The following is a 26678-nucleotide window of genomic DNA, read 5'->3' on the forward strand; positions in this document are numbered from 1 at the left end:
CGAAGGGTTAGGGCACCGCAGGGATAGGCCACGCAGGGTTAGGGCACCGCAGGGTTAGGGCACCGCAGGGATAGACCACGCAGGGTTAGGGCACCGCAGCGATAGGCCACGTAGGGTTAGGGCACCGCAGGGATAGACCACGCAGGGTTAGGGCACCGCAGCGATAGGCCACACAGGGTTAGGGCACCGCAGGGATAGGCCACGCAGGGGTTATGCATAGGAAAAATAACTAACCACTCCTTAATATTGAATTTAAGGGGGAACGGGGAGGGCTTGGCTTGACAGGCACTTTGTGGGAAAGCACCGATTATTTTCGATTATTTTTCACTATACCTACCCTAATAAAGTCCCTATAAAATAGAGGCTCTGCCACTAGTATTAATTACAACAAGAAATATGTATTTAATTACAGGGAGGAAAGGGACATTGGGCTGTTTAGAACAATAGTTCCCAAAGTTTTTATAATAATGTTTTCTTATTCGTTGGCTCAACAACTTTGGGGACTATTATTAAATTTTGATCGCTTGGTACCTTAAGTTGACTGTCCATACGTTTCAACCACTAATTGTAATCTACAGAGGGGAAAAATTGTGTATAATCATTGGGGATGTACATTCATTTAACGGCCGTTGTCTTATCCCTTTAAATTCCTGATTTAATTCATGTTTGGATAAAAAGCTACACAAAAAAGAAGAATAAGGGTGTTAATGAAATTTACAAACAGATATTATGTTTATGCAAAGGATTTTAACATCCATGAAAGCGAAGAACAAAAAACAGAAGGAATATCACTTGTAGAGTTTCAGAACTTAATAAGCAGAACATTAATTTGTAAGTCTAAACAAACTTGCATGTAAATTTGATAAAAATTGCTTAAACACAGAATACAGTTTAAGGACATATCTAAATTTTTGTACTTTATTATTGAGATTTTATAATATTGTACTTTATTGTCCTAGGAATCATTATTACAAAAATCAGATGAATAGGATAATGATATCAAACAAAATTTGTTGACAAAAAGCTAAAAATCAGTATGTTTAAAATGGACGTATGGACTTTCTGTTAGAGTTGCTACGCTTCATAAATCGTACAAAATTGTCACTGAAATCGATAAGACAATTTAAACAAGTGACGAAAAGAGCTAACCGTTACGAACGCACGGACCTACCCTAATTATAGAAAAGCATAGAGAGAGTTAACTTTTTAAACTTTAAGATATTGCTAAAATTTTTAATCTTGATTTTGACACATCGTAAGGACACCTTGTAGTTATTTAGGTTAATTGTTTTTGCTGATTAATCCGCTTTTATGACAAGTAAAAAAAGCGAGAGAAAAAATGTAATATATCCGTTTATCTATCAATCTCTATGTTTCTTATTTTATCTATCTATCTATCCAAAAATTTTCTATCTTTCTAAATGATTTTCTTGAGTTTCTATTAAAACAAAAAAAATAATATCTCATACTTCAAATGTACATGATTTATATTCCTTGATTCGTAATTTATCTATTATAAACATTTAAAAATACATAAATTCATAGTTTGTTTCATGTTTAACTCGAAATAAATTATATAAAAACAAAAAAACATATAAACTCTGTAAAATATATCCGTAAAGTAGTAAGGTTTAAACCGGTTTCTTTGTATGGCTGTTACAATCTCGCTAAGCAATGGATAAGTTCTCCATTTAAGGATAGCTTTACATATGTCTCCGCTCGGATTTTTTTATTTGTTTCTCATTCCCCTTTTACAGGGACTTCAGATGTTACGAAGGGCGGTCTTTATATCTATAGATTATAATTGATAAACTTCACAAAATAGCCATTAACTGTATAGATTAGGTTAGGTCAAATCTGATCTAGTTTCAGGGTTTAAAAATTGAAAGCAATTTCCCCAGGTAAATTAATATTTTTTTTATTTCAGGTTTGGTACCATGAATGAGGAGACGCCTTCCTTTGAAAAACAATATAAGGTAATGCTATTTCTCGTATTCATTCGAATCCGGTGGATAGGAACCCGTTCTCATCCATACGAAAAAACTATGTCTCGCATCGTATCATATCCAGTTTTCTACGAATATAGAAATGTACAATCATAAGATTAAAACTAGTTTTTTTAGCCCGTGCCTTCGGCATCTCGGGGCTAAAAAAACTAGTTTTAATCTTATAATTGTACATTCTATATCCGCGGAAAGCCGTTTATAATACGATACGAGAAATAACTATTCTTGTATTCATTCGAATCCGGTGGATAGGAACCGGTTCTCATCTATAGGAAAAAAACTATGTCTAGCATCGTACTATATACAGCTTTCTACAAATATAAAAATGTACAATCATAAGATTAAAACCAGTTTTTTAGCCCGTGCCTTCGGCACATCGGGGATAAAAAACTGGTTTTAATCTTATAATTGTACATTCTATATCTGCGGAAAATTGTTCATAATACGATGAAAGAAATAACTATTATCACATCGTATTATAGACAGCTTTCCGCGGATAATAAATATAAGAATAATTCTAAAGATCCCAATCAACTAAACTTGTATTAATTTTATGATTCGTGAAAAATTGTATAAATTATGATGCGAAACATGATTTTTAGTATGACTTATAAGCGGTCGGAGTAAAAATTAGGAATTAAAACCAATATTACATGATTAAAATATACAAAATTTTCAATGTGTACATTTATCTATCTAAATATTAATAAACGAAGAAATTTTCCTGGTTGTTAAATTAATTTTCTGTTACCTAATCAATTATTGATTCACAGTTGGGGGGGCTAAACCAAGTCTTGGTCGGTAGAAACATGGTTTAAATGTTCATCTGCCGGTCTTTCTGTAATTCTATTTGGATAGTGATTTACTATATTATAATGTATATCGTCAGTTATATAAAATATGCATTTAAAATTCATTAATTATTTTTAATTTTTCTTGTCAATTAGTCAGGGGCGTCCAAGGAAGGAGGGTAAAGAGGTGATTACACCCCCCCCCAAAAAAAAAAAAACTTGGACGTCCTTGCCTCAAGATTACCCCCCAACCAAATGAAGTTAGGGGTGCTCTAGGCACCCTCTTAATTTTAGTTTTCAATTCCCACTCCCCAAAATAAAAAAGCTTGGACGCCCTTGCTATTAGTATCTGCTTTATAGGCCAAATCCTTGATTTTCTACACAGTAACATCTGAGCTTGATCTTTAAATCGTTTATAGGTGATTTAAACCGGGGCGATTCATTCAGCGCACCATCAAATTATTAAATATCTTTAAATCGAATTTGCATGGGCGATTTGGCGCGCCTAGTGGCGCGGTACCGGCGCGGCAATGCCACTCACCGAGTGGCATTGCCGAACCAAATTGGGGTGATTTATTTAATAAATAAATATTTTTTTTAATTACTTTAATATTTTATTGCAAAACTATCGTGAAAACATTTTTATAGTTATTTTTAAAATAAATTATATATTAATGTTTTATATAAAATACCATACTGACACGGCATTTTATATAAAATACCTTACTGACACTGCTTAAGTAATAAAGTTGTACTGGCGCGGATCGATATTTTAGTGAGTGCGCAAGCAATTTAACAACACCGCGCCGGAAATCTTTTAAAAATCAGGTGTGTTGTGGCTTACCACCAGCGCACCTACAGTTCACCTCTGAATCGCCCCGATTCAGCGCACCATAAAAACGATTTAAAGATCAGGCTCTGGTTTCGCATTCTCAACTGATTAAGGAAAAATTTATAGAAAAGGAAGATTTATATCTAATGATATAACAAATATTGGCCTTCCTGTGTATAAATTGATTATTTTGTACAGTGGGCATTTTTGGGGGTTTGTAATCGTATAGAATAATATGACATAAATTGTACCAACAATTATATGTAGATGTATACCCCAGACAACTACCTGGCTCAAGTGGTAGGACCTTTTTGTCTAATGCCAAATCGCTTTCGCTAATATGGTAGCGACTTAATTGTGTTTATATTTCCGACGCTATTGGCTGACATGTAAAAACCAAATTGAAAGTCGGCACAGGGTCCCCACCCCGTGGGTGGAGTTACAAATAACTCGTGCCCCCTCTATTATTTTATTTTAATGCACCAACTAGTCTTACTGAGGAAGATTTTTTGCAAATCCAAAAAGCCTAAAAAGTTGTAAGTAAATTTGAATATATATTTTTTAGAGGGGTAAAATGATGGTATACACTCTCCTATGAATTTAGCAAGAGGGGGAGGGAGGCTATGTATATCTAAAGCATAAGGAAAAAGGATAAGAGGATGAATACTCCCCCTTTTTCATGGTAAAATACTACTTCCCCATCCCTAAATTTAGAAGCAGACGAAAATCAAAAGCCGCCCAGGGCTTTTTGTAAGTCAATCATAAATAATAATGTGAATAAAAAGAAAAGCGATATTTAGCAAACAGCCATGGGTGGTCAGAATCAGCTGAATGTTCATAATGAAAAAAATTTTCCCCTTTTTAGAAATAGAAGGATTCATCTTTTATGAACAAATTTTTTTAAATAAAAATAAAATTCTATGTAATTTTTAATTAAAACATTAAAAGGAAAATATCTAATCTAATATTCTTGCCCTAAATATAGAAATAGTAAAAAGTAAAAAAAATTTTTTTTAATAATTTTTAATCCTCCCATTTGAAAAGTAGTGGAATAGCAATAAATTTTAGCGCGGCAACAGCGCTGAGTAGGCCTCTAGGCCCACTGCCTATTTTCGTCTTCTAGTTGCTTCGATTCCTCTCTTTTATTTTTTTCTCTATGATCTAAAGTTAAACTAATATATATCTAGTAGCTTTTTTTGAATCTATATAACCAGTGATTTCAAATGCCATACCCTAAATTATACTATTTGTTATTTATTATGTTGTCACGTCACTCGTCTGGCTGTTATGATTTAATTATCCATTTTCATAACAAAATAAATTATATAAGATGTGATTTGATAATGATATAACAAAGGTTAAAATTATTAAAGTTATCTTCAAAAATTTATAAATATGCTCTATCTGTTCTATAAAGTTTAGAAATATGTAACTTAAAATTTATTATTTTACTACCTATCTATCTATCTATCTATCTATCTATCTATCTATCTATCTATCTATCTATCTATCTATCTATCTATCTATCTATCTATTTATCTATTTATCTATTTATCTATCTATCTATCTATCTATCTATCTATCTATTTATCTATCTATCTATCTATATATCTATCTATCTATCTATCTATCTATCTATCTATCTATCTATCTATCTATCTATCTATCTATCTATCTATCTATCTATCTATCTATCTATCTATCTATCTATCTATCTATCTATCTATCTATCTATCTATCTATCTATCTATATATCTATCTATCTATCTATCTATCTATCTATCTATCTATCTATCTATCTATCTATCTATCTATCTATCTATCTATCTATCTATCTATCTATCTATCTATCTATCTATCTATCTATCTATCTATCTATCTATCTATCTATCTATCTATCTATCTATCTATCTATCTATCTATCTATCTATCTATCTATCTATCTATCTATCTATCTATCTATCTATCTATCTATCTATCTATCTATCTATCTATCTATCTATCTATCTATCTATCTATCTATCTATCTATCTATCTATCTATCTATCTATCTATCTATCTATCTATCTATCTATCTATCTATCTATCTATCTATCTATCTATCTATCTATCTACTTATCTATCTATCTATGTATACATCTATGTTTATTTCTTTAAATTTCAATCTTTATAAAAATCCTCTAAATTTTATTGTAAAAATCTGTGAATGTATTAATTGTTATTATCTATCTAGGTTGGCCAGGTGCTTGGGAAGGGTGGATTCGGGACTGTGTATGCTGGCATCAGGACCAGAGATGGAGCCAAGGTTGCCATCAAGCATGTCGCCATGCTCAAGATCAAGGAGTGGGGATATGTAAGTTTTTTGTTATTTTTTTATAGCAAAGCTACTCTTCAAGTCATATGTGTCGCTATGTCTGTTGTTTTATTGTTATGAAATAAGTTGGTTATTATCCATTTATATTTATATAGTTAATATCCATCCATTTCTCTATTCATCCATCTTTCTTTCTATCAATTTATCTATCTATTTTCCAATCAATTTATCCATCTTTCTATCCATCATTTATCCATAGTAAATGCATCTTCTCATAGTAACTATATATTTGATATCAATGTTTTTATCTATTTTGCTATCTATTTTTCCATCTTTCTATCCATCCAATCTATGGAAATGCATCTTCCCCTAGGAACTATTAGTTACTATCCTATCCCCTATCTATTTTTCTAATTTCTTTCTATCCATTTATCCATCTTTCTATCCTATTATATATGACTATATGGCTAATCCATCAATTTATCTATCCATCTATCTATTTAATCTATATAAATGCATCTTCCCCTAGTAACTATATGGTTACTATGTGCCTTATGAGTGTAGGGATGGTTCGTACTTTCAAACATATGAGGAGTACAGGGTGACTTAGAAAAATAAATATTTGTGTTCAGTAGAATTTAACTAGGGAGGGAGAAGACATTTTTCTAGTGATTAATTACAGAATGTTTACTACATTGTGATGTATTGGTAATTTAATTTTCAAGTAAATTATTTTTTTCTTAGAACTGATTTTGTTCTAAATCATATTACCATGATCCCTTTACAATTTTGGTCAAATTTTCTAGATAAATCTGGTTTTCATTGCTTTTCAGCGAAAACTCTAAAATTGAATTAATTGCCCATTGTCCCCTCCCTTACTCCCTGTATATTTGTTAAATTTGCAGAGCCTAGACTTTTTAACCCTTTTTAACCCTTAAGATCCCTGCCTCTATCAAAATGTTTTAGAAATGACTCTTTGGAGAAATAGAAATTTATATTTTTTCCTCTTAAATTTTCCAAATTCGGCATTAAAAAGAGATAAACAGATATATCATTTACTGTAAAAACTTAAATTATTCATAGATTTGAATTTACATAACCAATCAATTTTAAGATATTTTGTATTAAATGAAATGTTTTAGAAATTAATGCACAATTTTTTTTTTGGATCACTCTATATTTCTGCAAACTTATTGTGCATGTGCAATTCTTGTGTGTGTGTGAAATTGTGTGTAAGTGTATGTGTGAGTGCGTGAGTGTGTGTATGTGTGAGTGCAAATTTAAGTCTTGTGGATTGTTGCTAAAATGCATTTGTGTGTATGTGTGTGTGTGTGGGTAATATAGTTAACTTCAAGGACAGAATAGTCAGTGTGTGTGTGTGTGTGTGTGCATGAGTCAGTGTGTGTGTGTAGAGTTGCTATGCTAAATGTATGTTGTGGGAAAATTACTTCAAGGGCACAAAATCTTACTTTCTAACTAACTATCTACATATCTCATCTAGGTATCTTATCTATCTATCTAACTTTCTAACTATCTATCTTATTTGAATGTTTATCTCATAATTAAAGTAAAACAAAGCTTTCATTATTTTTTAACCTTTTTTCCTTATAATTATGCAGTTGTTTTAAGTTTTTTTCTTCTTAAAATTTGACCTTGGATTTTAGTTGTTTGAAAAGTTTAAACTAAAAGCAAGTAAAATTTTTATTAGATAGATAAATATAGATAGAGGTAGCAATAGGTAGAGGATAGATTGATAGGAAGACATGAAATAGATAGTTAGATAGATACATTAAAACATAATTGTCTTAAAGCAAAACAAGTGGGGGATATGAAGATATACAGAACAAATTTTGCATTAAAAGCCAACTTGCATTTTTTTCATAAATGAAACTAACAATACTTACTAATTATGAGTAATAACATAAATTTTAATGTTTAAACTTAAAAAGCATAATAATAAAACTTTTTTCTTCGATTGTCACAACATTTTTGACTTCTACATGAAATAACTGCCAGTTATTATCAATAAATCACAGAAAATGACATTTAGGTGAGATTATATCGTATGCTAAAAATTTATTCAAAATCCGCCAATAAACGAAAAAGTGACGTTGGTCGTACAGACCTAAGCTAGATACAGAGTAGCTGCGCGTAAAAGCATAAAACAAACAAACGTTATTATATCTCAAATTGTAAAAAATTGTTAAAATTTGAGCTATAAAAATGTCTGGCGAATTGTAATGGCTGTTTTTTTTTTAGAAAAATGATAATTGTATGTTGTTTAAAAAAGGCGTACTATTTACAAAGGCGTAGTTGTTTTTTCAAAAGACCGTCAGTCCGTCACGGTTACCTCTTTTCGTTAATTTAGACATGTTAGAATTATCCTATCGATTTCAAACTTTGCATGGTGATTTCTGTAGTAGCTAGGCATTATTTAGAAAGTGTAGCAACTCTATAGTCATTACCAAAATGTCCGTATGTCCATTTTAAACATGTTGATTTTTTACTTTTTTGACATCTAATTTTTTTATGTTAGAATTATCCGACGCATCGGATTTTTGGAATACAGATTCCTATAAAACATGGTACAATTTTATAAGCGAAGCATCTCTATAATCAAGTCCTAAAAATGTAAGTATGTCCTTAAACAATATTATGTATTTATGCAGTTTTGCAAGATATTTACTTACAAATTTGTTTATACTTATGCAACAATGATCTGTTTATTCAGTTCTGACACTCTACAAGTGTTAATGTTCGTTTTTCCTTCAATTTTAGAGCTTCGCTTTTATGGTTGTTTTCATCCTTGTTTTTTTAAGCTACAGCAGACTTTTATTCACTTGGTATTTAGTAATTGGTAAATTGTAATGGATTTAAGCTATTTTCTTAAAGAATATCACCTCCCGAACTAACAAGTATTATTTTAGAACAACTGCATAAAACAATTATGTATAAGATAATTTCTTTGTTTAAAGCCATCAAATTGATTTTAAAATTCAAAATGTAAATAATAACAACTTGCAGTTTTAGAGTAAGTAGATACGTTGACATTTATCTATAATACAAAGTAAAACAATGTCTGTCCGTCTGTCTGAAGCTTAAGATCTCGGTAACTGCTAAACCAATTGGTTTCTACTCTTCAGATAATATAGATACTGGTCCTGAGGTGTTTTTTAACTATTTTCTAGGGGTTGGGAAACCTTAACCCCCTTAAAAAGGAAATATGCCTCTCCCCTCAAAAAAAGTTATAAACAAAACAAATATAATTAATATAGTATACTAGTTGCAGCGTCCCTACCATCTTGAAGAGCTTTGTAATTAAAGGGATAGGAAAGTGTTGATAAATAGCCTAAAACCCACCTAAAACTGAAATCTAAACAACCTAAAACATTCACGGTACACTCAAAGGGAGAACTCAACCGGTTTAGTATATACCCAAATCTTAAGCTACAGACAAAAAAACTTATCTAAATTACAAAGTAGAACGATGTCTGTCTGTCCGTCTGAAGCCTAAGATCTCAGTAACCGCTGAACTGATTAGGCTCTACTTTTCAGGGATTATACCTGCTGGTCCTGTGATAGTTTTAAGCTATTTTCCTGGGGGGTGGGTCACCCCCAACCCCCCCAAAAACTAAAAATCCAGCCTCCCCCAATTTTTTTTTTTTGTAGGAGATATCCTTGGTCTTTTTTTTGTAGGAGATTTCCTTGGTCCTTCTTATTTTTTTTTATGAATTTCACCTTAACTTTTTTTTATCATCTCTTGGGGCAAAGCCCCTAGAGGCTAGGGGCGAAGCCGCTAGTTTATGTTATAGGATAGATAGATAGATGAATAAATTATAGAAAAATTGTTAATTTCATCAATAAGCTTTTCACCCACTGGCAAAATGACATGAATATTATGCTGCTTTAAATATTGTCATCCTTGTTAGTTGTCGAATAACTAGACAGTAAAATGGGTGAACTGAAATTAGTTTCCGAATGTGAACACATTTTTCTAGGTGTTTCCCAATCCTATCTCAATATTTGCTACTAGCTAAAAAACCTTCAAACTTCAAAAAAAAAATCAAAATTTGAATGTATTAACGATTTATACATTATACATTCAAAGTTTTAATTTTTCAAATTTTGATTTTTTTTTTGGAAGTTTGAAGGTTTTTTAGCTAGTAGCAAATATTGAGATAGAATTGGGAAACACCTAGGAAAATGTGTTCACATTCGGAAACTAATTTCAGTTCACCGTAAAATGGCATAATAAAATCATTTTAGCTGACAAGTGAACCACAGACCCCCCCCCCCCCCTCCCTTCTTATTTGTAATATTTAAAATGTTTCTCACTCCTAAGGGGAGCTGTATAACTATGTGGACCTATCCCTGCGGGTCACTATCCATTAAACGGCTCTTTTAACCCAACCCAACAATAAATAAAAACTAGTAATTTTAGCATCCACTTGTCGTTTGGATGGTAATTAGTTCAAATCTCGACCAAAACCGTGTCATAACTAAAGACATTAAAAATTGTACCTACTGTTCCAATGTCAGATATGCTACAAAAATGGTAAGCATGGGGGAATGCCTTGGCCCAAAACAGACACAACTCATTACCATGCACCGTTAGAACTTACAGGCACAAAGGTCGTGTAATTAAAGGGTGTGTGTCTTGTGTAATAATTTGGATGTTATAAAATAAAAGTCTGCCCCTGAGTTGTTATCAACCATTCCCAGAGGTATTAATAAAAGTAAAATAGCATTTTCTCACGAATTTAGACAATGGTCCAATTTTAGTTTAAGGGAAAATGCTGGTAACAATTTTCAGAAATTAAATTTTAATACACAAGAAGGAAAAACTTGAAAATAAAAGTTTTATAAAAGTTGTATAATAATGGTGGGTAGGGTTTAGGCTTGTCTTTCCATCTGTCTGTCTGTCTGTCTGTCTGTCTGTCTGTCTGTGTATCTTTTGTACACTTTGCGTACAGACAGGGCTTGTCTATTGATCCAGGGAGGGAGGGGACATTGGTCTGTTTATTACACTTGCCCCCATAGTTTTATAAAGACGTTTTCTTATTCGTTGGCTGACAAAATTTGGAGACTTTTATTGAACTTTGGTTGGTTGGTTCCCTAAGTAAAGTGTCTAAACGTTTCAACCACTAAATGTAATTTACAGAAGGATAACTTTGTGTATCATTATGGAGGATGTACTGTACATCAAATTATCGGCCACTCTCTTATCCCTTTAGACCCTTGCTATTGATCTCTTAATCTGTTAAGAAAGCAAAGCTTTAGTCATGATAGAATAGTATGAACATTATAAAACTTAAGTTTATACTATTCATGTTGTAAATTTTACAATTCACGTCGTAAAGCTGCCCTTTGGGTAAAACCAAAATGTCAGAACATTTTAATGCAACTTTGATGCAACGGAATAATAAGATTTCTCATATTCATTCGAATCCGGTGGATAGGAACCGGTTCTCATCCATATGAAAAAACTATGTCTAGCATCGTATTATATCCAGCTTTCTACGAATATATAAATGTACAATCATAAGATTAAAACTAGTTTTTTTAACCCGTGTCTTCGGCACCGCGGGTCTAAAAAAACTGGTTTTAATCTTATAGTTGTACATTCTATATCCGCGGAAAGCGGTTATAATACGATAAAAGAAATAACTATTCTAGTATTGTAAAAAGCGAAGCTTCTTTATAATTAGGGACTGTCCGTCTGTCCGTAACGGATAGCTTCTGCGTTAATTTAGGCATTTTAGAACTCTCCTATTAATTTCAAACTTTGCATTATAATTCGTGAAGTAGTTAGGTACGATTTAGAAAGCGTAGCAACTCTATAATCATAATTCCTTTAGTTCCATGCTTTCTATCCAAAACAGACAAAAAAAAACCGTTTAAAAGTTGTAAAAAAAGTAATTTTGAAAAAAGTGCTTTTTTCCTCTTAACAAATAGTTTTAAAACAAGGTTAACACTATCAGTTAAAGCGAAGTTTTTAGAGTTTACAAAAACTTGTGTTTTATCATCTAAGACATCACTTTTTCTGTTTCATTTGGAGTTGAGGTTAATTCATAGACATGACATATCCCTCTATACCAAGGACATTCAAGCTTTCTTTTTTGAGCAGGAAAAATTGAGGGGGTTTGAGGGGGATATTTTAAATAATGTTGGACGTCTATGCTCTATTCTTGTAAAAAAAACGTCCTATTTTGACCGCCGTGCTTTAATTTTGCTTTAATTTTGTTGTTTCTAATGATCATTATTTTAACCCTGATATACTTGGTGTTCTTTTAGTTCCTCAAAAATATATCAAATCTTCAAAATTCGCGGATATTTCTAACAGCATAAACATTATATTTCTTGTGTACTGATGCCACTCTATAATTCACTTTGTCTGTCCGTCCATCAGTCCGTAACGTTATGGTGGAAATTTGATTTTTTCAGCTTCTATTGCAGATATACAGCTGAAATTCCTGTAACAAATGCGCATCTATCATAAAATTGTTTTGTCTTGCTTCTAAAGACCCAAATCTTTATTTCAAAGATTTCTTGATTTTCTTTCGACATTTTTGCATAGTCTCAATCGTTTCTTTGCCTGAATATCTAAGTCATTTTTACATTATTTATCCGTTTGTATTCTCCATGATTTTTTAGGGCTTCGCTAATTTTTTGTTGTATTTATCTTTGTTTCAATATGTTATGCTGATTTGATGATATGTGGAAGTGTATGCACAACCTTATTTACTCCCCTTTTCGATAGTCAATGTCATTATGGCAAAAAATTAGTTATTATTGCATCGTTTTATAGACATTTTCCGCGGATATTAAATTGAAAATTTAAACCAAAAGCCTTGGTTAACAAAACTAGTTATTAATTTATGATTTTTATTTTAATATTCCTAGAAAATTGCCTGTAATATGATGCTATATCCGATTTTTCAGTAGAGTTGGGAACCGGTTCAAATCCAGCGGATATTTATCGGTTTTGAAGTCTTAAAGAAATATTTTTTCCTATTCTAATAAATTAAAAGTAAAGATAGGAACAGTAAAGGATTTAAGTAGAGAATGATATAAAAACTTGTAGCTAATTGTATATTTTGACTATTTCTATAGGTAGAAATGTGATTTTCTCTGCTGCTATAACAGACAATCGTCTGATTTGTTGTTTGTTTTAAGAATATTAATCCCCTTCCTAACTAAAACTAAAAAAGCAAGTGTTCACTTTTTGCTTAGAAAAGTACACACATTGGCCTTTTATAGGAAGGAGCTTTTAAGTACTAGAGCTACTTTATAACTTTTTCGTCCGCCTACCAAATACTTTTGACAACAAATTTTTTTTCTATCTGCTATTGCAGACAGACATTTAATTTGTTGTGTAGATTTAACTTATTATAAGACAAGCCAATGCATTTCTTATTTTTTAGAACCAATAGTCAAAACACTTACGACTACTTTTTAATCACTTTTTTCTTCGCTTTTATTCAATTATTTTTACTAAAACATCTTTTTATGTGAGTATTCCCCAGTTTACCCTAACTAACGTGTGTATTTGACTTTATACTTATATTAGAACTTGCAACTGCTTTGCCCCTTTCAAAATGCTATAATAATAAAGCAGCTCTACTTATGACTAAATAAATTTATTTTTTGGTTAATTTTTTTTCTAGCGGCTGCGCCATAAGCATCTAGAAGCTTTCCATTAAGAAGAAAAATAGCCTAAAACCATTAAAAGAAACTTATAATTTATATGTTCTAAAACCACCCCGCGAAACTATGTGAACTAGCTCAATCGAATCAGTGCAGTGCAGTGGTTCGTTATGCTTTGTAAAACGGTGTAGCCCTAAAAAGTATCTTTTATGAAAGAAGCTATAGTATATACTGCTGATAATTAAATAAAATTTAAATGTCATTAAAGTCATGATTTTGAAAGATTTTGAAAGTTAAAATTTTAATGGCAAAATTTTTTTTTAGACAATATTATGATTTTTGTCTTTGCCAAGGGTATTATTTATGTATAGCAACGACCAAAAGACAACCAATTCTTTCCTTGAAATCCATACTGTGTATGGTAATGAGTTTAGTTTTAACGTTTTTAACGTCTATAGTTTGACGCATATTACCAATAATTCTTTTTAAATCCTAACTATTAAAGTACACAGCAAGATATTTTTTTTCAAAATCATGAAATTTCGTAGAAAATGAATGATAAAACTGTAAAATGATCATTTTACTATAACAGTAAAGTTGAAAATTAAAAACTTAGGTGTCAACATCTAAAAATGGTTTTAGCGCATTTTTCTTATGCTCAAATAATCAACCTTTTGCAAGAATGGCTGCTTAACACTTCAAAGTTGAGATATAGAGCTAAAAATGTATACAGATACTATTAGGGACATGTACTAGAACATATCAAAGTTTGAAGGTCATATCTCAACCAGGGAGGGAGTACTGGCCCCCCAAAGTCGACTACAGAAAATCCATTTTTTTAAGAAAAATGCGCTAAAACCATTTTTATATGTTGACACCTAAGTTTTTAATTTTCAACTTTACTGTACTTTTTCAACAAAAACTGTAATTTTTTTTTGTTGTTTCATAATTTCCCTTAAAAAACGAAGAAAATAAGCCATAAATCATTAAATTCTGATAACTATAAGTGGGGTAAAATTGCTTTCAAAAAAGTTCTCATAAAAAAAACACACTGTATAACATTAACGATACCCTCCCATCTATTTCTTTTGAATAATGGAAAGTACTGACCAATAAATGAGGACTAAACTTAAATTTATCTTTTATCTTACAAGAAAGGTTGCTACTAATTTTATTGGCGAAAGTTTGAGGCAAAATAGTTCGCTTTTCTGAGGTGCCATATGACTAACCTTGCAAAAATATGACTTTTGCAAGTTTGCGAATAGTCTAGAGGACACTGGTGCAAAGATAAACAAAGGGAGAAGAAAAAAGAGGGGAGACAAAAAATGTTAAATGCAGTTTTAGGAAAGAGAGAGATAGAGAGAGTGAGAGAGAGAGAGAGAGAGAGAGAGAGAGAGAGAGAGAGAGAGAGAGAGAGAGAGAGAGAGAGAGAGAGAGAGAGAGAGAGAGAGAGAGAGAGAGAGAGAGAGAGAGAGAGAGAGAGAGAGAAAGAGAGAGAGAGAGAGAAGGGGGGGGGGGGAAACACAAGAAGCAAGAAGGAGAGGGAAAATGATTAATGCAATTTTAGTGGAAGAATAAAGGGTTAAAAAGGGCAGGTGAAAATCATGCACTTATGTTTATGTTTAATAAAAGCTTACTTTGATAGATGAGTAACTGGATAGTTATAGAGATCTTAAGGGATAAGACACTATAGTTTATGTACGTACACAATGATGACAAACAAACTTAATCTATCAGGATTTAATGAAAACCCCCAACATTCTAAGCCAATGAATAAGAGAACTTATTTATAAAACTTTGGGTTTCCAGTGTAATTTACAGTCCATTGTCCCCTCCCTGCCTTGAAAAGTGAATAGATAGATAGATATTATACGTCCACCTGCATAAAATGCAATATAAATACATTTTGTTATAAATATTATTTGTAAAAAAAGATGTTCATCGCATCGTATTATAAACATCTTTCTGCGGATATTAAAATGATAAACATAAGATAAAACCAGTTTTATTAGCCCCGTGTGGCTAAAGTTCCAGCAAACAAACTGGTTATAATTATAAGTAATACGATGGTATACATGAGTTTTCAGTATGTCTGAGAACCGGTCTCATCCAGAGGATATTAATCGGTTTAGAAGCCATACTTAAAAAAAGATTATGATTTTTTCAATATGCACCTGCTTTGCTTTTTTGTCTGTAAACAAACAGGGTTCTGATATAGGTCAATTGAAGATAAAAAAATATTCCTCAATTTACATTCTATATCTATCTATAATCTATAGCTATCTCTTTTCCAACTATTTATACGCTAACTGTCCATCTTCCTATCTTATCAATCTATTTTTAAAATCGAAGCTTTTCTATAATTAGAGTCGGTCCGTCTGTACGTCAGTCCGTCCGTAAAGGTTTGCTCTTTTCGATAATTTAGGCATGTTAGAAGTGTCCTTTCGATTTCAAACTTTGCATGGTGATACCTGTAGTAGTTAGGTAGGGTTTAGAAAGCGTATCAACTCTATAATCATTACCATAATGTCCGCACGTCCATTTTAAAATTTTGATTTTTAACTTTTTTAACAGCATATTTTTATGGGAACAATTTCTATAAACAAGTCTTAAGAATATAAGCATGTCCTCAAACAAAATCCTCTATTTAAACAGTTTTTCAACTTTACCTAATATTTTGTTTCTACTTTTATACATTTATATTCTGGTTATTCATTGTTGATGTTCGTTTGTCCTACCGTTTCAGAAATTTGCTTTTATGGAAGTTGTCATCCTTGTTTTCTATCTATTTTTCTCTATCTATTTATCTTTTTGTCTGCTGACCCTGACATAAAATGATTTGGTGTAATTCAATTTTTAGAATAGTTAGTCAAATTGCGTATTTCTTGGAAGAAAAGAAAAATATTTGTCTTTTTGTACGAGTACAGGTTTTAGGCTATTTTGATTGGGGTAGGGCAATCGCCTGGAAAAAAAATCATACCACCCACCCACCCCCCTAAATGAATCTTTTCTTATTTCAACAACTTTCAAAAACTTTTTTTCCCCCATATAGTAAAGTTCTAAGAAGCAAAAAAGAACGTAAACACGTTAAAAATAGCTGCTCAAAAACAAACAAATAATAAATAGTCATATTTAATGCTTGAAAAGATGACCTTATACCGTTCAAATTGTACTCAGCAATCGATATACAATCACTTGGATGTTGCACCAGATTTTCATTTACTCTGATAAAGTAATAATTACCTAATCCACCCTCATTACCCCATCCCCTCCCTTCATACGATCTGACCGATCTGAGTGAACGATCTGACCAATAAATAGATCTATATTAGCATGCTAAATTGACGTCAAAGTTTCCCGTGTCAAAATATCCACGTATTATCCTATATCCATTTACACAGCAAATTATTTGCTAAAAAAAAGTGGCTAGACTTTTTGCAAACAACTATGCTGCACTGCAAACTGCATTATTTTCGAGGGAAAGGGGATACGAGTCACCAAAAAATAAAATCTATGCAATAAATAAAACAAGAAAAATCTATTAAGTTTCCTTTGTTGGTTTGTTTAGGTCAGGTTAGGTAAGGTTGTATTGGTTAGCCCCGCTGGTCTAGTTCACCACAGGTTTAGGCCCAACAGAGTTGGTGCAAGGAAAGGTTCTGAAATGTTAGGGGTTCGTCAAAAGGCAAAAAAAACAATTCAAAAATAAGGGGGAAGGGGGTTACAGCGCTCTTTGAGGAAAAGCACCTTCAAATCCTTCTATTGCAATAATTAAATTTTGTAATGTTTGTCAATTTTCATGATTATGCTGAATTTAGCACATGGCCAGTTTTTTTTAGCGAATCTACTCTTTAGATTTACATCAAAACAGTGGACATACAAACAATTTCTCTGTTATAAATAAGTCTACAGACTAAGATTATTAATAAAGAGATTATTGATCCAATTGTATTATAGACAGTTTTCTGCGGATAATAAAAGAATAATGAAATGATTAATTCCAGTTTTGTTGGCCCTGATTGAACAAAATATTGTTTGTTGTTTATTAATTTTTTGTCAGTTTATTGTCTCCTCGCATTTATTTTATGAGATTGTCCTTGTTTTTATACTGTACCCCTTTATTTACTATCTATCTATTACTGCATATATTTATCAATCTATCTAAAAGCGTGCATCATTAGATTTAGTACATGGTCATCACGGTAAATCATCACAACGGCAGATTTGTAGTAATAGGTCGTCTGTTTGTACAGAATAATCTTACTAACCGCTGAACCGATATGTTTCTCCTTTACATTGTAGCTCTTCCTGTAGGTCCTGGAAAGGTTTATTGCTATTTTGAGAGAGGGCAGTACCACCCCTATTTACTGAAGTTTACTATTAGGGGAAGCTTTAAGATTCTTTTTATTCAAATGGTGAAGCTTTTTAAAAGATATGCTGATCTTAAGGCGACACAATTGGAAAAAGAGAAAATTTCACGCTGCGGACACACGAACATAAGCCACAGCTGCTTATATAAAGTAGCTCCACTATGAAAAGCCAACGACCAACTTGCTTTTTCCTAAATCCATGCCTTTTCTGCACATAAATTGAACAAAAACAAATATAGCTTATATAGATAGATAGATAGACTTTTGCAACACTCAACTAACTTGCGAATTTGTAGATTGATAGATATAATAATATTCTATAAAGTAATAGATTGTGTTGGTGTTTGTGTGTGTGTATTTGTATGTCTTAAAGGATCTTGTAAACGGCTGAAATGATTGTTTTAGCGTAGTATTTTAGTATCGGTCCAGGGCAGGTTTTAGGTTATTTAGTTGGTAGGAGGGCGACAAAACAGTAAAAAAGATAAACAGAAACTTTTCAAAAGATTTTTTAACCACTTAAACGATTAAGTTCTCTACTGCAGGGAATATTTACATAGGTTGTAGGGTGGTTTTAGGCTATTTTATTTATAGTCTTGGAATGGATCTAGGCTATTTATCTTAAGTCTTGGATGCAGCCGCTAGTAGATAAATAAAGGAATTACCGATAAATTGATAGATAAGATTAAATAACAATTGAACTCTTTGTTATATTCTTTTTTTAAAATCTACTAATTAATTCTTAAAATACACTGACTTCCTATTTTAATTATCGCTAATTATCTTAAAAGATTTTTCAATGAATGGCAAATAAAGACAGAGAATGATTGCTAAACGCTAAACCGATACGGTTCTCCTTTATAATGTAGCTTTTAATAGGTCCTGGGAAGATTTGAAAACTAAAATTTGTTGGTTCTAACTTGAAAAACACTAAAATAGAAAGAAAAATATATAATAGAATTAAATACGAAGCCACTAACAGACAGACAGACAGACAGACAGATTGACAAAGTGAGTAATAAAATAGCTTCGCTACTGACGAAATGACAAAATATGCAGGACAATGGGCTGTTTATTATACTAGTCCCCAAAGTTTTACAATAATGTTTTCATTAACAACTTTGGGACTACAGTGAATTTTGATTGTTTTTTTCGTTAAGTTGATTGTTCAAACGATTCAACCACTAATTTTAATATACCTACACAAGGGATAATCTTGTGTATCATCATTGTGGATGTTTATCAATGTATCGGCCATTGTCCTATCCTTTTAGATCCTTGAGCATAAGCACATCTTTTTACATGTGATTTTTTTCTACGTATTATGATTTGGGAATTCCAGCAAAGATTTCTTACAAATGTTCTTGAAAATAAGTAGATTTAATTAGTCGGTAGGTATAGGTTTATAGCAGGACGGGAGGGGACATTGGACTGTTAATTACACTGGTACCCAAAGTTTTATTACCCGTTTCACTTTTTGTTGCCTCAAAATCATTGGGTACTTTTCTTGAATTCTGATTGGTTGGTTATAAACTATTAGTCGCCAAACTTTTCAACTAATAATTTCAATCTACAGAAGGGATAATTTTGTTTATTATCATTGTGGATGTATATCAATTTATCGTCCCTTATCTTATCTCTTAAAATGCCTAGTTTTTAGACAATGACATGATATTGACGTATGTCGAAACAATGTAAGTTAGTTAATTAGTTAGTGTTCCTCTATTATTAATTAATTTTGCATAAAAAACAGCTCCCTATCCCCTGCGGAGGCCTAAAAACTAACTAGTATAAGCAGGATATATCCTAAACTATTTTCTTACCTTTTTAACAAAAAAAAAACATTTTTATTGCAAATTTTTTTATTAATACTTTTTATAGGTTGTTATAAAAGTAGTTAAAGTTGAAAAAACACATTTGTAATGTTCTTATCAAGTTATTAGATTTTAAAGGACAAAATTGCAATGGTTTAACAATAAAGGTTTAAAAATGTTTTGTTTTTCGGGGGCGGGGGGGGGGATTTTTTTAGAGAAGATTTTTCTAGTGAAAGTAGAGTTAACTTATCCCAAAATAGGCATAAACCTTCTCTGGGCCTAAAAGATGTTTACTGTAAAGAAGAACCATATTGATTTATCTGTTAGCGAGATCTTTTGCTACAGTTCGACGGATACACAGAGACATCATGCTAGTTTTATAATAGGACTAGCGGCTATGCCCCTAGGGGCCCCTAGTTTGTCATCCACAATTTTAGTTTCTATGATCCAACTTTTTATTAGTACCTAATATCTTTTTTGGTTCATTACTTTGTACTTAAAAGTACAAGAAGGACTATTATATCCAAAAGTAGCAAACCAATGGAAACATAATGAACAGTAAATTATAATACAGTAAATTGCAATACTAGTTGTTTTTTACTATAAATACTTGAAAAATACCTCTTGGGACGGTTGATAACATTGCAGGACCAGAAATTTCTAGTAGGTACCAAGGCACTACCGTCCTGATAATCATCACTTTGATTGCATGACCTTTTTTCTGGATGTGCAGTGCATGGTAATGAATTGCGCCTATTTTGGGCCAAGGCATTCCACCTTCTATTACTATAATTGGTGAGTGAAGAAAGTCGCTCAAAAAAATTCTGATGTCATAAAAAGGAGGGATGGGGAGAGGAGGGGTGGGAAGGAAAACCCCTAAAAAAGAGATGGATAATCTCTAATTTTTTGACGGAACATGCTGATTTTTTGATCGACTTTCTTCACTCACCTATTATTGTCATACATCTTCAATGTTATAATGCAAGTTGTTATGACGCCAGATTAGAACCAATCACCTCTCCGACAACGAGTGGATGCGCTTTAGGTTAAGTTACAGACGCAGGATAATTAGTATAGATAAATAGATCTATACATTATTATGTCATGATTATAAAGTAGCTTCGGTTCTTGCAAGAAGTAAAAGTGAATCATTCATATTTTATGACGTTGTACTTAAAAGTCATATTTTATTTTTACTTCCATCATAACTAGTGGCTTCGCTACTAACCTCAAGTGACATAACAGAATAGTTATTTCTCGCATCGTATTATAAACAGCTTTCTGCGGATATAGAATGTACAATTATAAGATTAAAACCAGTTTTTTTAGCCCCGGGGTGCTTAAGGCACGGGCTAAAAAAACTGGTTTTAATCTTATGATTGTACTTTTTTATATTCGTAGAAAGCTGGATATAATACGATGCTAGACATAGTTTTTTCGTATGGATGAGAACCGGTTCCTGTCCACCGGATTCGAATGAATACGAGAAAATGCATTTAAATTGTCATAGAATCAGTAAAAAGCTCCTATGAATTAATTAAAAGTGAGATCTTAAGAAACAGACAGACGGAAGACATCGTACTACTTTAAATGTTACATAGGTAATAGATATATTAGAACATTTGAGTTGAGAAGTATTTTTATCCTCATAAAAAAAGAAACAGAATGTTCTCTGTTTATTTGCCTGTCTGTTTGCGCCAAGGGATCTCGCTGACCGCTCAACCGATATCGTTCTACTTTACAATTTGTAGCTTCTCCTAGGTCTTGGAAAAGTTTATGAGTATTTGGGGGGGGGGGGGGGGAAGTAACATCAACCTCTCAAGAGATATTGACCCTAAAAAAATGACTCAATCCCCCGAAATTAAAAAAAAATAAAATTGAAAAATGAGTGGGGTCGTTGAGAGGCCTCTAGTGACAATGCCAGAACAAGAAGAAAAAGTAGAAAAAAAACTAGATAAACTTCAGATGTTTTAATATTCTTGAATCAACAAAGTAACGTCATTGATAATCATATTTAATCAAATAAATAATAGAATCATGTGATAGCAATGAATATAGAATAAACGTGGACATTATGACAAATTTAAGGTGCCAACATTTATTAGTCAGATAGTTCATTCAATATGAGATCAGGAGATGGGATATAGGGGGTGGATTGGGGGATCGTTATTGTAAACAGCTACAAGTTTCACTTTAGTAGATTTCCATCAATACATATTTTGGAAGCTAAATATCTCTAAAATGGCTAAAACAAACTGAATGTGCTATTAAAGCACTTGCCAAATGCTGTGAAGACTTCAGTTGAAAAATAATCCGCAAGTTGACTCATTTTAATATTTCAGATTTTAACTTTTGTAAATATTAGTTCAATGTTTGTTCGCAAGATGACTTAAAATCACATTTCAGAACAGAATATTATTCTACTGATAGATATTTTTCACTTTTCAAAGATTTTAGTTCAAAGTAAATCCGCCAGGTGACTTATTTTAATATTTCAGATTGGAGACACACGACTACCAATGGAGATATGCCTGATGAAACGGCTGGAGGGTGAACCTGGTGTGGTCAAGCTGCTCGACTACTACAAGAGACAAGATTCCTTTATAATTGTCATGGAGAGGCCGGAAAATTGTAAAGACCTGTTTGATTTTATTACAGGTAATCAATTTACCATCCCTTGCCTTAACTCTTCATAGATCCCTTTCTTCAGCGGAGTGGCGAGAAAGAAATAGTTTTACTCGAAAATTTTTTAGCTTTAATTTGTATATATTTCTTATGGATAAAAATAACTGCAATATGGATTATACATAGAAGTATTTAATATTTTTGCGAAGTTAATTGGTCGTTACTTAATTCGTATTATTAAAATTCATAATGAATTATTTTTCAGAAAAGAAAGTTCTAGAAGAAAAACTAGCAAGAAACTTTTTCATACAGGTAAAATACTTTGGAAATTCAAAAACACAGAAATTTTATCTCAATAACCACTGGCTGGACCGATTAGGATCAGCCTTCAAATCCGTTCATTTCATACTGCCATTTCAGATACAGAATGCTGGGATCTAAAGGGATAAGACAATGGCCGATAAATTGATGTATATTGTACATCCCCAATGATGATACACAAAATTATCCCATCAGTAGATTACAAAGTGGCTAAAACGTTTGGACACTAAACTTAATGAGTCAACAAAGCAAAATACTATAAAAGAAAACGTTACTATAAAACTTTAGGGACTAATTTTGCCTCATGCCTATGGGAATCTACACAAAAAAACTTGTCTTTTAAAACTTACTTTAACACGTGACGTTAACATACGTGAATAATATCAGGTTGCAATGTTATAAGAAACATGTTATTATAAGCGTAGCAACTCTATAATGCATCCGCAACTGAAGTCTTGACCAGTTTCCTAAAAAGAATTTGGAGTAAATTTTAACTTTTGCAGGGAGGATGGGGATATTTGGCTTTCTATTATTACACCAGTCCCCAAAAGTTTTGTGATCAATATTTTATTCGTTATTATTAAGTTGAATGTCGAAACGTTAATTTTAATTACAGAAGGGGTACTTTTGTGTATCATCATTTGGAATGTAATTGTACATTAATTTATCGGCCATTGTAGTATCGCTTTTGATCTCTGACTATTTGTTTGTTTTTTGGGAGGGGGGGGGGGGTAGTAGGGAAATTCTCCTGAGAATCTAAGAAATGTCCTGCTTTCCTGACTTTAACTAGCCTTAAACCTGCCCAAATAAGTAAAGTAACAATCATATTGTTATAATTAGGCCGTTTACGAGATTTAATATGCTTTATTTCATATAAATGTATAACCTACTACTCTGAAAAAATTGCATACGTACATGTTGCAAATGTATATTTTGCAATTGTGCGCAATATTTTTAATGACGTGTTGTACAAACCTCCTTAATGTGTCCGCTAGCCTGTCACAAAATAAGAAACAGTGTTTTAAAATTTAATTATTTAATGACGAGTTGTATAAGGTTCTTTTGTATTTCCATTAGCATGTCTCCAACAATTGTTTGCTAGCCTGTCCCAAAATTTACAATTTGGTTTAATTTTTTTTATGACGTTTTATACAAACATCTAAATGTACAGTATGACCCTCGAAAAGGTATTTTTTAGCATCTGCAGCCCATATTTCTCAATAAAATATTAAAAGATGCATATGTACTTGTTCTCTATAAATTTTCACATAAGAGGATATCAAATTATTTTTTTTCATCAATTAACAGCAGAGATTTTTAAAGCCAAAGTTTGGAAAAAGTGCTTGAGAAACTGGACATTGCTAAATATTTCTTAGTTTTTTATTAGTATATTACTTTTTTTTAACCAATTAAAAAACAAATAAGAAAAAAGAGCAAGTTTACAATTAATACATTTATTATTGCATTAAAAAATGTTAGTTTACATATAAAAAACTACTTTTTAAAATTTTTCTTATTACCATTTACCCACAAACCTTATAGTATCCCCTACTTCTTAATATGACCTGGAATGAACCCCTCCCCAATTTATGCTTACAACCGGAAGGATTAGTGCTACTTTGACCCATTAAATTCACACCCTCACATACAAATTACTTAAAGACACATAAAAATCATGTAAATTGTTAAATGTTAAATAAAAGTTTAGCTGTATTTTTTTTATTTTTTAACTTATTTTAATAAAATAAAAAGAGTTTGATCTGTTTATATAAACTTTTAATCTGATACTATGTTTTATAGGATTTCCTTGTGTAAGGGTGTTTTTGCTATTTACACTATTCTAAAAATGTCTTTTAGAACAAGTGAAAAAAGTGCTTTCAGCATGAAATAAATTTTTTGGATACATCTTTTTATAAGTTTTATAAAAAGTATTGAAATTGTGAAGAAAACACGTCATTTCACTTTAAAAAAGCATTTTTCTTGAAAAGTTACTTTATCCTCAGGCACTTTTTCAAAACTTTAGCTCTAAAAATCTCAGCTGTTAATTGAAGTAGAAAAAAATATTTTGATATCTACCTATGTGGAAATCTATAGAGAACAAGGACATATACATTTTTGGCGTTATCCTCTTAGAAAATTTTTTTTCAATTTTTTTCAATTTTGTACCCCCCCCCTAGATATACCACACTTTTCTGGGATCTTGCTGAGTCAAGTATCAACTGTTGGGAATATCAAAGGATGACTCCATGCAAAATTTGAGCCGGATCCGGCCAAAACCGGCCGTGAATTTTATGAAAAACCGGTTTTTTCCGGTTTTTAGGGGGTATCTGTAAATCGATTCAGCTGGAGCAAAACCGGTTAGAGGTTCAAAAAATTTTACTTCACATGAAATTTAGCCAATGCAATTGCCTACAAAAATGTACTTCAACATCAACTTGATTGGACAACTCTTTCCCCTCCTAAATGTCCATTAAAACCTCGGAAACGGCAAAAATCGCCAAAAATCACGCCTTCGGCGGCAAATAACGGCTAAACGGTAAGCCGGAGGCGAATGAAACATAAATAAAGAAATGTCTGCCTCAAAAAGTTGTTCAACATCAAAGAGATGCTTGAAGTCTCTAAAACGACTCCTTCCCCTCCTTTAAGGGGAAAAACTGAAAAAACGTGATTTTTAAAAGTATGCCCACTTCGTGGTTGTGGGGGGCACTGAACCCGTCAACCCAGGGTCACCAAATATAAAGTCTAGGCGGCCCACAATGCTGAATTTTCACCAAGTGAAAGTCTTGTGTCATTATCTCTTATAAGAAAAAAGTTATTAATTAATTAAAATTTCAAATTGTGATTTTTTGATGGATTTCTTTGATGAAATGACAGGCCGGTCAATTTTTAGGCCATTTTTTCGGTTTTTGGGCCGTCACGCCCAAACGGTTTGAGATAATCTCACGGGACCTTTTGCCCAACCTAAGTCTGGTTATTTGTAAGGTCTAAGAAAAAAAAATCCCGGATTGGATGAAGCACGACGTCGCTGCGTGCCGTCAAAAATCGCTGGTCGGCTCATTTTGCCCCCTCAAACCCTCACCTCGTGCCATTTTTCTGTGTAAAGATTATAATTATAATCTTTTGCGTAAGTCTGTTTTTTTTTCCTAGACCTCACAAATAACCAGACTTAGGTTGGGCAAAAGGTCCCGTGAGATTATCTCAAACCGTTTGGGCGTGACGGCCCAAAAACCGCAAAAAATGGCCTAAAAATTGACCGGCCTGTCATTTCATCAAAGAAATCCATCAAAATATCACAATTTGAAATTTTAATTAATTAATAACTTTTTTCTTATAAGAGATAATGACACAAGACTTTCACTTCGTGAAAATTCAGCATTGTGGGCCGCCTAGACTTTATATTTGGTGACCCTGGGGTGACGGGTTCAGTGCCCCCCACACCCACGAAGTGGGCATACTTTTGAAAATCACGTTTTTTCAGTTTTTCCCCTTAAAGGAGGGGAAGGAGTCGTTTTAGAGACTTCAAGCATCTCTTTGATGTTGAACAACTTTTTGAGGCAGACATCTCTTTATTTATGTTTCATTCGCCTCCGGCTTACCGTTTAGCCGTCATTTGCCGCCGAAGGCGTGATTTTTGGCGATTTTTGCCGTTTCCGAGGTTTTAATGGACATTTAGGAGAGGAAAAAGTTGTCCAATCAAGTTGATGATGAAGTACATTTTTGTAGGCAATTGCATTGGCTAAATTTCATGTGAAGTAAAATTTTTTGTACCTCTAACCGGTTTTGCTCCAGCTGAATCGATTTACATATACCCCTTAAAAACCGGAAAAAACCGGTTTTTCATAAAATTCACGGCCGGTTTTGGCCGGATCCGGCTCAAATTTTGCATGGAGTCATCCTTTGATATTCCCAACAGTTGATACTTGACTCAGCAAGATCCCAGAAAAGTGTGGTATATCTACCCCCC

The 26678-nt window shown here is 32.4% G+C and overlaps 1 protein-coding gene across 1 annotated transcript in view; it reads left to right on the forward strand.

Annotated features, from left to right (window-relative positions):
- LOC145306694 (serine/threonine-protein kinase pim-3-like) overlaps positions 1-26678 on the forward strand; it is a 49438-nt gene that overhangs the window by 14004 nt on the left and 8756 nt on the right. Inside the window, exons 2-5 of the mRNA XM_080148997.1 lie at positions 1928-1976; positions 5863-5982; positions 22267-22426; positions 22659-22705. Coding sequence (XP_080005123.1) covers positions 1938-1976; positions 5863-5982; positions 22267-22426; positions 22659-22705 — 366 coding nt within the window. The 5' untranslated portion in view covers positions 1928-1937. The remainder of the gene's footprint in view (positions 1-1927; positions 1977-5862; positions 5983-22266; positions 22427-22658; positions 22706-26678) is intronic.

Source organism: Acartia tonsa, chromosome 14, assembly GCF_053477335.1.
Source record: "Acartia tonsa isolate MP-2025a chromosome 14, ASM5347733v1, whole genome shotgun sequence".
NCBI lineage: Eukaryota > Metazoa > Arthropoda > Copepoda > Calanoida > Acartiidae > Acartia > Acartia tonsa.